This window comes from Atractosteus spatula, chromosome 3 (assembly GCF_055471065.1).
Source record: "Atractosteus spatula isolate fAtrSpa1 chromosome 3, fAtrSpa1.hap1, whole genome shotgun sequence".
Classification (NCBI taxonomy): domain Eukaryota; kingdom Metazoa; phylum Chordata; class Actinopteri; order Semionotiformes; family Lepisosteidae; genus Atractosteus; species Atractosteus spatula.
In genome coordinates this window covers 36,327,092-36,340,847 of record NC_142708.1, presented here as the reverse complement: position 1 = coordinate 36,340,847, position 13,756 = coordinate 36,327,092, and the positions used below count along the sequence as shown (strand labels likewise).

The 13,756-nt window shown below is 34.9% G+C and overlaps 1 protein-coding gene across 3 annotated transcripts in view; it reads right to left on the bottom strand.

The window, feature by feature from the left end:
• wdfy3 (WD repeat and FYVE domain containing 3) overlaps nt 1-13,756 on the bottom strand; it is a 152,285-nt gene that overhangs the window by 77,313 nt on the left and 61,216 nt on the right. For all 3 annotated transcript variants that reach the window (XM_088910742.1, XM_088910743.1, XM_088910745.1), the window contains exons 10-13: nt 13,641-13,742; nt 11,757-11,950; nt 4,113-4,570; nt 302-482 (exon numbers count right to left, since the gene is read on the bottom strand). In XM_088910742.1, coding sequence (XP_088766868.1) covers nt 302-482; nt 4,113-4,570; nt 11,757-11,950; nt 13,641-13,742 — 935 coding nt within the window. The remainder of the gene's footprint in view (nt 1-301; nt 483-4,112; nt 4,571-11,756; nt 11,951-13,640; nt 13,743-13,756) is intronic.

Sequence of the window (13,756 nt, the reverse complement as noted above, 5' to 3'; positions counted from 1 at the left end):
AGGTTCTACCAATTACTAAATATAAGTGTTCACATACTTTTTCCAACCTAGACTGTGAATGTTTAAATTATGTGTTCAGTACTGACAAGAAGAAGTACAATTGTTTGTGTGTTATTAATTTAAAAAGATTGTGTTTGTCTATTACTGAGACTTAATTGAAGATCAGACCACATTTTTATGAGTAATTAATGCATAAATCCAGGTAATTCCAAAGGGTTCACAAACTTTTTCTTGCAACTGTATATTATGTTTTTTACTGCCTTCTTCGGCAGAACATGGATGTTTGTGTGTATTGTTGTACCTCAGGCTGCATTTCAGAGCTGACGGAGGCGAGGAGGTCCAACATGGCCAGCCCTGCTCCGGGGTGAATGATCACTGCGTCAGGGGAGTGCAAGGGAGGGGCGCCTAGGTGTAGCTTCAGGTCAGTGACAGCCTTCATGGACAGAGATGAGGTTGGGGCAGAGACACCATGATAGCCATGTCTGGAGGAGTAGAGATTACACATAGTTTGTACAAGTTTTCCTAAGTTGTTCATTTCCTATTTGAAAAAAAGTTTAAGAAAATAATTTTAAAAACATTTAAGTCCAATTTAAATAGAATGTTCTCTATTTTGTCTTCCTGGAAATAAATAGTTTAAGAGTTAAATTATTAGAAAATAATGATCAATTACCTTTCCCTTTTTAACCAACTGATCCAAAAAAATCAATTTAATCCTGATTCACCAGCCTGGATGATACCAAGGAAACTTGCAAATTTTGTGACCATAATGTCAGATGGAGGACTCAGATTGCTCTTACTGTTTTAATCAAAGGGCCAGAGCAATATGACTAGGAAAAGGGGTTGCTGGTGGATGGTGAGCCAAGACCTATACCAGCCAAGCTTCTCCGACTGAATCCTGACAGAAATGTGCCAAACACACAGTGCCCCTGACCACAGCTGAATAATGTGATCCAAGCAAGTGATATTCAGGCTTTTTGGCACATTCTGCATTTGCCAGTGGAAGTTTTATTGGATAAACCACTGCAGAGTCCCTTAATAAAATGCATATACACATATATACAATTTCAATTGTAAGCTGACCAAAATATCACAAAACTCTACATCCAATTACACAGGGCTGGGAATAAAAAAGAAAAACTGATTTAGTTTAACAAACCCCAGTGTGAATGAAGGCCAGGACTCAATGGCTCAGGCAACATTTGTGAATATCCTTCAGGGCAAGAATCTCTGCTACCCTTCAAAAGTCGTTACCCAAAATGCAATGAGCTTACTTTTTAATAAAAAAATCACCTAAGTAAGGTACATCAGAATGTACAGTCACAGGCCTGTGTCAATAAGACAAACGATATTTTAAAGAACATATTAAAATATTTATATAAAGCGGAAGCTATGAAACTGTTCGAGTTATGTAATTTTTATTTACTGATAATTCAATTATTTTGTCAGCACTCTGATGATTAATACTGAAACAGCCCAACCAATGAAAAAAAGGGATACCACAGGGAGCCACAAGTCTGGAAAACTGCTGTTTCACAGGATCTGGAGCTTCATCATTTCATTTTACACAACAAAAACTTTCTATGAATATTTTTTAATTCAGCAATCCTAAAAGACACTGAGAACTTAATTAACAGGAGCAGAACCTTTTTTATATATGGTATAATACCATATATATGACCATATCAAACACAACTTAAGCTCTGAGCTGGTTAAGATATATTCTCAATATTCTCAAAACATTAATAATACATAGGACAACACAAGCTGTGTTCATCAAGTTTTACAAAGCTAACCAGGTAATGACACACATCTTTAACCCCAAATCCCATTTCTTGCAATAATGATTCATTAAATAAAGATAACAAAAAATAGACACTGAGACAGCACAAAAATACAACCATGTGCGTTACGGTCCAACAAAAAAGCTGCAACAAGTTTGTTACAGAAACTGGAAAAAAAAAGAAAGAAAGTGGAGAAACTGAAAAGATGAGCAGAAATAAACAGAATGATGTGAACAGAAAAGACAACTGCAGTGAGCAGTACCTCTTTCTGGAGAGAGCTGGAGTGCCCCAAGGAGAGGGCAGGGAGGTCTCGTGTGTCAGGCATGGAGGCACCTGCTCAGCACGACTAGATACACAAGACAGCAGAGGACAGCCAGGCAAACGTGAAAGGTTAAGAGAAAAACAGGTAGGGAGCTTGTTAGCACTCTGAGCCAAGAACAAATGCACACACATAAAAGAGGAATACAAATTATAGCAGACACATGATTTGACCATCGCACATACATACACAAATACACATAAAAAAAAATAGTCTCAGAGAAGGCAATTCCTCCGCTGTAAAGGATGAAATTCTGAGAGTTAAGGCACTTCAGAAAATTTCCTTGATCCAAGTGATTGTTTGGCTGCTTACCCTGACAAACAGAACAATCACGAATAAACTTCCATTATTGTACGAGTTAAACATTTTAAAATTTCTTGAGTGATTATTTTCTCTATTTGGAGTGTTATCAGTAAACATTCACGACCAGGCGTAAGGTGGTGAATGTTTACACAATTTCATTGCTGCTCATTAGAATTTATAACTTTACCTTTGAAGCATTTTCATTAAAAATCTGTATTTATACGAGGAAATAAGCGAGATTAATTCTATTGTTTTCCCTGCCTCCAACAAAGCACAAAATGTGTGAGGCTGTGCAAGTCAGGCATGTTCTTAATGCACCTATATTAATTAAAACAATTACAGATCGGGTGCAGTGTGGAATTCTGAGCAATTTAAATACAGGAGAAGGACAATACAATATGTCCTTTTGAGGGTTTATGTTACCAAATAATTTCTCAGGACATAACACTAAGAGTCAATTACTTAATTGATCATAATGCACAAGTGATTCAGTGGGGCAGCCCTTAAGGCCCCAGTGATTCAGGTCTTTCAGGCTGAGGGATGGAATAATTAAAGACACAAGAATGTCCTCTCTAACACACCTGCAGCATTGTGGTATATGGGAAAACATTATCTTTATCAATACTTTATGTTTCTCTTTTACAATATTCGTTGTCTATATTTTAGCTATAATGTTATACTGTCATTTTCATGCATTTGAATATAAAACTTGTTTCAATGAAATGACAGTCATTTTCATTAGCATTGCCTGTTCAATGCCCATTGCAACTAATTAATAATTAATTGTTGACTGCTCATCATACTGCTATTATCACAGAGAATTTCCAGAAATTTATCCTTCAAGGAATAACACTCAGTCATTAAAAAATGCATGTAGGCATTAATTATTAAGGAAAAGTGCTGGAAGCATGCTTTTTAGAATATACCATTTTATACATTAAAAACTGTCACGAAACAAGACAGTTTCAGCCAAAAACATACTCTAAGATGAGAAGGCAGTACCAGTGTTGCAAAAGGCACACTAATGATAAACAGTATTACTTCTGGGTATGGGTGAAGAACTAACCATTGTGTTATCATTTAAATTATATAGTAGCAACTTCCAAATGACCAAATAGGATAAGCCTCAAAATATTTTACTAAGCAAGCAACCAAAATGATGATAAAATCATACATTTAAATTCTACAAAGTAGGTTACAACAGGCAAGGTGATGCTTAAAACAAGTTATTCAAAGTAGACATTATGACACCTAGCGCAGTGAAAAAATGATACTTAAAATGGCTCGTTCCAGTTTTATCACAATTAGCAATAAGGGCTATTTTGCCCAAAACATTAAATACAAGAATACATCTAAATCTGAGTATATATTAACATTTTATTTTAAAATGAATCAATCCTAAAAAGAAATAATTGAAGTCAAAATGGTATGTTATCAATTAAGACACAAAAATAAAATCTTAAACACAAAAAACTCACAAAAGGGCAAGAGCCTAGAACCTAATCCAACCTCTGCTCTAGACATTTCAAATGTCATTATGTCTCCAAAAGACATTTGTCTTTGTCTGCACTTACAGCTGAACAATGAAATATGGGACAACAACTGTATTGTCATTGGAGAAAAATAATGTTTCACATGTGGGAATCAAAAACAGGTAAAATACAGTAAACACAGAAAAGGCACCTAATGAACCTAATAGAGCTGCCTACCTGTCAAAGGAATCAGTGGCCATCTTGTACAGGAATATGAAGAGCTTGCTGCAATGTCTCAGAGTGGGACACACACTGTCCACAGGAATCACGTCATCCTCCAGCAATCTTTGAAATGGCTGTGAGTTGGACGGGACAACAGTTGCTAGGCCAATTTTCTTGGAGTCAGAGAAGCAGCCCAACAACCTCACAGCGTCTGCCAGCTTCTCATACTGGATTTCCGTGCGGAAGAAGTGCGAATTAGCGGGTTCGTACCGCATTGCAGCAGTCAGTGTGCAAAAGACGGTGTGCAGGAGCTCGAACACTTGGTTCTGGTTGACCTTCTCCCAGCCATTCTTTGGGGGGCAGCACAGAGACCGTTCCATAGCGACGAGCAGAGATGTGACGTAAACAAACCCCCCCACCTTTCTGAACACCGTTCTGGTGCGATGGCTCTCTCTCAGGACAGCAAGAAGTGCCTGACACAGGAAAATAAGATTTTATAGAAACGTTTCATATCAACATTATTGTGATGTTAAACACTTATTTTTCTTACATTTATTTAAACAACTGAAACATTTCATATTTTGCATTACGTGTTGTCTATTAGGTACCACTGAGAATACATTTATTTTCTTGAGCATTACGTAACAACACTGGAAAGGGGATTAGCTTCATTCTTTCAGTTTTGCTTGGTTCTGTTCCCAGACTACTAATATTCACCCAGTTTAACATAACAAATTGCAAATTGTTAATAGCAAATTAATTAAATTCAGAATTCTGTTGTGAGATTTTTACTAGCACAGAAAGGATAATAGTGTATTTTTTTAAAAACATTTAGCGTACTGAATAAGAAATGCATGAATATTTTCTGAAAACAGTGCTCTTGGTTTCCATCCATCAATATTGTTTTTACTCTTTTTTAGCTTAATTGAAAACACTCCCAGCACCTAATTTACAGAAAATGTTCTTATACATTCTCAGTGCATGCAACACAGCACTGTTCTTCCTGTTTAAGAATTCCAGGAAAAATTTGATTTTTTTAACACACTTATTATATACACTATACAAACTTCATTAATTTATGCATTTGAAAATGTACCTTTAGGGGTCATGTTTCTTTAGCATAATAATCATAAACACTTTTTAGAGAGAAGAGGGGCATTATTTTTTCTTAAGAAGTAATTACCAATCAAGACTGTTCCCCTACATAAATGAACACACTTCATACTTCAAGAACATGAAATGCAGAAAAGTGAAATAAACAGAATTAATTTTGCTGTGTGATTCATTTAAAGGACATTCATTACTGCTATGTCCTTTTAATGCCAGAATTATCACTTAAACATATTTTCTTCCAGGGAACGCATACTAATAAGGTACTGTATAGTTTAAATGAACTTAAAATCTAAAAATATATCATATTGTACTGCAAAGAATTCATACGCTGCTAATTCCATTTTAAGCGTGTGGCATTTTTTAGACTATAAAACTCCATTAAAAAACAATAAAAAAACAAAATCAAAGAGAAAGAATTTCTTTGAAAAACAGTTTTCATTACTATATGCTTAGTCCTATAAAAATGTTACAAACAATGGGCATTTTGTTAAGGGTTTACACAGCTGTTTTATGTCTTTTAGTCAGTAAATATGGCCAAAGGTGCACATTTTCATTAACAGTACTTATTTTAATTGAGGATAAACAAATTCTATTTAAAACCATTATGTCAGCCTTCTTGGAACATAACTATTTAATAGTGGCTGGACTATTTAAATGAGGTCATTTAGCCAGCCGTTATGGGGATGACATATAGTAGTACATAATAGGCCTCAAGTAAGAATAAATAGGATATACAACTAACAGACAACAGACAGATGAAAAGGAAGACTCCTATAGAGGAGATCTAATTGGACTGTGAGAGTGGACTTCATAAAGTCTAAGAAACAAAATTGTGTCCAGGAATCTGAATACTGTAAATGTACCATACTCGTATGTAAAATGGCTTGCTGTTTTATTTTACTTGTTTGTTGAAATACCCATTTCCCATATACAGGAATTCATAGGCTAATGTTCACCTTTCATGGTTTGTGATACATTTTTTTAATTCATTTTTTAAATTTATCCTGAAAAATAGGTAGAATTATCCATTTTCTAAGTCTGTTAAAGGTATGGCTCTGGCACTCCCAGAATTGTAATTGTTTATATATAGCTGTGAAATATTGTGTGCAAGTTATAGCAAACAAATTCTTGATGTCTTTACATTTGTCACACCTTTTCAAGTGGTGCCGTAGAATAAAGAAAATGTGCTATGATTCGGCTGAGCAATGCCTGCCCTTATTTCTGAAAATCTACACAAACAATGGCACACACAAAAATTAAGTACGTACAGGTTGCCAACCACTTTCTCTTTAAGTAGTTCACTATCTAAGTAAATCAAAACTCTTGTTATAATTTTTAGTGCTTTCCCCAAAAGTCTTGCTGAGAAAATGTATGTAAATTCTTAAACATACAGATCTCTTTCATGCAGTTTCCTGATGCCTAGAATCACCAATGCAATATGCATTAGCATAGGTTCCTATTTCCTGCAAAGATCACTTTGCACTTATCAATGTTAATCAGTTAATCAAATTAACTTTAATTTGCTAAATGTGTGCCCAGTACATGAATTTGTCTCTGTAAATTACTGCTTTTGTTTAGTAAAAACAGCACTCTTTTGAATTTCTATTTCCCAGTTTAAGTCATATAGACTTTAAACTGTCAGTATCCTCTTGCTTCATTTCACCAGGTCGTGGGTTTCTTTTGATATGTAAACTCATGCTCCCACCCTTATTATGCCACTTTTCTTTCCCAAAATAAATATGTAACCATTAAATTCATACTCATCTCCATTATCCTCCTCTACCCATTTGGTACAATGTCATAATTTCCTGCTAATGCATTGGCTTCAGGTTCTTGCATTGTATTCGTTGTGCCAATAGAATTGATATCTAGGTGTTTAAGAATGGATGTGCTATTTATTTTAGGTCTGTGAATTTCTTTAGCTTCTATAAAACCTCAGTGTCAGATATACTAACATTACCCAATACTAACAAGGCTGATACCGATATCTTCTATTGTAAAAACCTGTATACAGATCCAACCATTCAGAATGCGCCAGAGATACTGCAGTAGTGTGCAGTTCTTTGTCTGCGGGGCACCGCAACTTGTTAGAAATAATCTGTTGTGGGACTGCACTACTTTGTAAAACCACCAGGTCAAGCAGTGAAAGCGTCACGTGATGTGTGGAGCATTTGGGCTGTAGTCAGAAAACAGCTGGTTTTGAATCACGGTCAATGCTGAGGGACCTAATGTACACACAGTAGATTTACCTTATTCATAAATATTTTATGCATCAAAGTCTTTAACTTGGTAACCTACAGTGGGTTATGGTTTTAACGTGCTTGTTCTAACAATATAAAGTTTATATACTGTACTCCATAAAAGTTATAATGTTTCATCCTTTTCTAAGAATACGTAGTAAGAACACCACTTCTTGTTATTGTAATATTGCAAAAAAAAGTTGTATTGATTTAATACCATTTCATAGTAATATTAATATGGAATCGTGTAACTAAGCAGCTAAAATATCACAAGTGGATGTTTTGGAAACATTCTGACATTCATTTTGAAAAAAAAAAACATTTATTGTCCTTAGAGGAGTAATGGAAAATGGAACGCTCATGGACTGTAATGTAGCGCGCAGCACCGAAGTGGTTGAAAGCCCGATCAGAGCATTACTTTTGGTTTGTTTTTTACATAGCCCAATATATTAAAATAGTCCACTATTTATAGCTTGCTGTGAACACGATGTGCCTTTTTCAGGTTTACATCCGCATTAAGAAAATCTATATTTTCTGTTAATACAAATTTCAGCAATGAGAAATTTAACTTTAAATTTTGATTAAGAAAAATATTTAACACATACTGTACTGGCTTTGAAACCATACGGTGTCATACTGTATATAAAGTATACGAACACACTGACGTTCACTGCCCTGTGCGCTACTGTTTCGGTCTATCTGTGTACCTGACTTCATGATATTTGCTTGTGTGGAACAGCGGGAGGTGAGACCTGGAGGGGGCAGGGAGGGGGGTTGTTTTGATTATACTATGAATGAGTCCCTGAGGCATATCGTCCAGGTTTCAGAATTATAGAAAATACATCTTTGATGAGTTTGCACAAGAGAAAAGGGGACCTTTTCAGAAGTCATGTAGGTGCGCGAAGTAGGTGAATTTGACAAACAATTAATGTTGCTTAAAGAATCTAAAATCTATTTGACTGTTCTGTAGCTCTCATGTAATTCAGCAGAAAGTCACCTTGCTGTCACAAGTGTCTCTGTTAATTTGTGTTAACACACTGCAGCCTTTTGAATGGATTTTTATCATCTTCATCACCTTTGTCTGTCTGTGGAGTGGGGGTTGTTTCCTTTCCTCAGTTTAACATTTGATACCAGTAAACCAAGAGACTAAAGCCCACTATCGATTAAACATCTGCTTTGCAACATTTCTCAAACTGTTCCAAAGTCGTGCGTAGAGTAAACAGAAAGCCACGATGGACACCAAAATTACCCGTAATACCTGTGATATAAATGACCACTACAGACTAAAACAACCCCAAATGCAGCATGCGTGAACCAAGGAAAAAATATGGGCTTCACACAACAAATCAAAGATCCTGAACAAGCTCCCAAATATACTACATCCCCACTATAGTTGTGGCAAGGTGAAAGTGGGAAGCTAATTTTTTAAACATTTTTAAAGAAAATCACAAATAAACTAACTAAAATAAGATATGTCCCTGCCTAACAGACATTGCATGAGCTTAAAAGCTATAAAAAACATGAAAAGTGGATGATCACATTCTTCTCTTAACACCAGGAATTTAAACTAGGAATTTCTTGACTAAAAGCTTCATCATTGACTATTGGGAAAGTGTATTGATGGAGAGCGAAATTACAGCTCACTTCCCTTCCCCCCTGCTGCGAGGTGATAATGAAACTGGCACAAAACAATCCCTCCTTTCCGAGTATCCTGGAGATGGTCTGGAAGTTCATTCATTCTTGTTATTACTAAATGACCTGCTGATCTGCTTCACACCACAGGGAGAGGGGGGAATGTGTTTGTTTGTGTACGAAACGTGTGTTGCATTTACAAAATTAAAGTGTTGTAACGTTTATTTAAAAAGTAAACAAAAAACGTACATCTTACACAAAGATTCTGATCACGAGGAAGAAAAATCACCCGTTTTTTTATTGCTTTTAAAGTCATGCAATGTCTAATTTAAGTTATTGTTTCTTATTTTTGATTTTCTTTAAAAGTTCAAAGAATCAGTTGCCCATCGTGCCATACAATTATATGTTACATATTTTTAAGTTTTTGAGAGACTTCAGAACACTTCAACTGATGCATAAAAAATGTAACAATGCATTCTTGCATTATGAATTCGCTTACACCTGGGATCTACTTTATTCAAACTAAGGTTTCTTAAAATGCAACCAGGTACTAGATATTGTTTAAATAAAAGCTGTGAAAATGTTCACAAATCTCAATCTTTAAAATGCCTATCGTTTAAAGGTTTTGTGTCATATTTTCAAAAAGTTATTGACATCTGAAAGATTGTATCTCATAAATAGGTGTTTTCATAAAAAAATTGAAGGTTATGAAAACCTGAGAAAACAAATGGCTCTTAAAAAGATACAAGAAGTTTTAAAATTATGTATTATTAATACATTAATACTGTTAATAATGATCAGATACATTATTATAGTTTCAGTGGTCTTTTTAATACCACTTTGTTATTCTCAATTATAATTATAATATATACAATTTCATTTTAAGGCTTGATGTAAAGTCTTGTGTTAAAATCCCCCACTGAATAAAGTATATTGAATTGAATTAAATCGGTAGAATTTGTTTTTACTCCCACTATTGACAGTATTCACGTTTGCTTATTCATGTTTTTATTTAATTATTAATATAATTTAACACTGAATATGTTAACAATAAATAATTGTTAATGTAGTGTACATTATATTTACTATTTTATTTTTTAAAAAGGAGTATTTGTTTGTTAGAAGAAAAACTTGTGCCCTAAGCGGGAATTGAACTTGGATCTCCTTGATAGAGCCCAATTGACAAACCCACTGCACCAAGGGGCCGCTCAAAAGTGGACTACAGTAATACTACCTGCTATATAAATATATTACATTTAGATCCTTTAATTAATATTGTTATTAATCTCTTTAGTTATGCGATTCCATATTATATTCCCTATTTAGTGGATTCTAAAAAGTACACATTTACTGAAATAACGACAGCAAGTATTCATAGAAAATGTTAAAACATTATAGCTTTTTACAAAGTATATAAACTTAATATAGTCAGAACAAGCACGTCAAAACTTTTCCAAAATAACCACAGTAAGTGACTGACTTTGATGTGTAAAATGTTTATGAAGTGGAATACTGTTGTGTACTTTTTATTTAAGCTACCACTACCAGCCATATAAATTATTTATAATATGTTTATATTCCTAAATTAATATCGTTTATGCCGATATGATGTTATGTTTCGGTTATTTTTATGCTCAGCTACCAAAATTTCCCTTTGGTTGTCAAATTCCATATTGAGCAGATTTAAACATGCACAGTAGAGAGATTAAATGAAGCAAGCTTTTCACTAACAACTAACGCACCACACATGCCACCTGTGGATCATCTTTGGCCAGGGAATTAAGTACCGCGGCCACCTGTAGGTCAAAACCTGTGGCATTTTGAATGGCTACATCTGTAAAATCTCCATTTATCATGTTTCTCTTATAATTTACTGTTTTGTTTTTGGTTTGTTCATCGTGTTGTCCTGGGTTTTCCTGATCACAAGAAGAGCTCTGTTGTGAGCTCTGTTTATCCCAGTTACCTATATTAAATATTCCTGTGCTACTGTGTCACCAAAAGCAGCTTGATCCACTTATCCCACCCACCCCGCAGAAGTGCTCAGTCAGTTGCACATCACTGCTTGGGGAATACCCAGCAGTCAACTAGTGACATGACCCAGGTTCAACCCTGTGATCAGAAACTCAGGCATCTACTATATACCAGCAAGCAACACACACAAGGCAGGGAACAACTTGGACAGGACACCAGTGCATCACAGGGCAGACACACAAACACAGACAAGAGAGTCAATTTCTTCCAGAAGCCAAGTAACCTCCCAGTATGTATTTGGACTGTGGGAGAAAACCAGAGAACCCCAGATCCAGAATTGAAACTGGAGGCCCAGTGCTGCGAGTCAGCAATGCTAACCATATATAGATATTACAGTACAATTAAGGTTACACCAAATACATGAACAGGAAATGACAACATCAGTTTTTCTAAAAAAAAAGTATTGTAATCAAATAAAAAAAAACTCCCCCCCCCCCATTATCTTAATAAAATTATTATATAATATAGTTGCAGATCCAGACAATAAATGATAGTCATGAAACATTTTTTCAATAGATTGATTATTGGTAATGTATAAACAGAAAATCTGTAAGCCGCATTTACACTCCTTAGGAAATGTATTAATAAACACTTTACAAGACAAAGGCGTCGGCACACAGTACACAAATTTGGAATTTATCACCTTCAGTATGTCTGTTTTCAACTGCAGCTCTGTACATGGTGCTGAATGCATTAATCCTAAAAGAGTGCCCATGTCGTCATCTCCACTGGGGGACAGCACCAGCTGCTGGATGATCATCAGAGCATGCTCTCGGCACTGGGGGTATTTTACTATATTATGGACACACCTGGCACCTCCAAACTCCCGAAAAACACCTAAAACACAAGACCAAAGATATGGTCTATCAAATAGCACTTAGTATTCACAGCTAAATTTACATAATAGCAATTCTAATTTCCTTACTTGAGCTGTAAGGTAGTATTATGTACAAAACATGATGAAAGTTAACCTGCATCATTAAGCACAAATTTAAGTTTATTAAATTAAGTTTGTGGAAGTACTGTATGGTTGCAATCTTGTCGCAAATGCTGGTCACAGGCGAGAGCAAAGTTCACAAGAATTGTGACACAAGAAAACTGGACCTTTCTGCTTACTAATCACTGTAATGACTAATGTAATGTGATGTACTTTATAAGTGAATAAGTACAGGTTGTTAAGCAGACATTTCACCACAGAAATGTTCCATCGTGATCTGCATGCAGCATTAACAAATAAGTAGTATTTGTCAGCAAAACGATCTCAAAATCAATATACTGAATTTAATTAAATTGCACTTATTCAAATAGGCAGTCTAGATAAAGTATTTAAAACATGTCGCCTTCTAAGTGTCTGTTTTATAACATTATATACTGTATAAATTAATATACTAGCAAACTTTGGTTGGTCTAAAGTATGTGCATTAATACAACAATAAAAGATTGTTTTCAAATACTGTTAATTTGGAATAGGACGTGTCTGTTTTTTCCCATAAAAAGTAATTGATGAAAAGAGAGTGCATTGAGAGGGTGATATCAGTGCTAGATAGAAAAATAGACAAAAAATTATCTTCATGATTTAAGAGATCTTTTCATCACAATTATGTTTCAGTCCTATGTTAAGATGTGCCTTAAATATGTTTTTATGACTCAGAGCAACAATCCTATTGGATTAAAAGAGATGTATTCACAACCCTGCTTTTGTATACTATGTAAAGGGCCGATTCTTGTCACCAGAAGTGTTGTTGCCTTCTTCTGAATCACAGATAATGACAGCAATATGGCTCTGTGCATACCTCAAAATTTCATATATTTTGTGATTTAAATTAGCGAACAATATAATACAATTTTCTTTTTCATCAAAAAAATCAGTCAATCTAACTGTAGGAAGAAAGGTTACCCTCTTTGGTAAAACCTGTAGTAAAGAACTGCAAAAAAGTGAAGGAGTCTTTTTTAACAAGTGGAAGTTAGTAAGTGCGTTTATTTATACAGGTGGACAAAGTCAATGTTATCAGTGCAACATTATTAGAGAAAAGACATGATTAGTAATATAGTGGCTACTGACTACTGATATTTTAATTTTGCTCCTGCCAGAACAAAAGGTAATCAGGAATTTAGAACTTCTGAAACAGAAGAGAAAAAAAAACTGGCTAGGTCCAGAGCAAAACATGAACAGAAATAAATCTAGTTCAGATCCCTGATGGGAGATGTGCTGTTCTTAACCTTTACCTTACAAGTCATGTTTCCTCTAAGAAGCCTGCTGATATGTCCTCATTCTAAAGGAAGACCTGAACATGACTAATAACAACATTAGAAGGAGCAGTAGAATTTAAACAGCAGAGGCTGGATTATGGCTAATTTTTATTACAATTATCAAGATAAAATGTTTTCTACAAATCTTCAGCAGTTTAGTATATTATTCCAAAAAATGTATTTTCTAAAACAAAATTTCTTTCATAGACTAGCAGTATATAGCTACAAAATCAGCTAGATGCAACTGAAGCTGGACACCGAGACAGTGGCTAAATACCTGCATTTGTGTTTGAGCCTTGAAGAAGAACTGTTAAAGTTTCCATCACTAACCACGCCAGCTGCTTTTGGTCTTCCATTAAGCTGTTGTTTTTAGAATCACCTGTGAACGAGAGG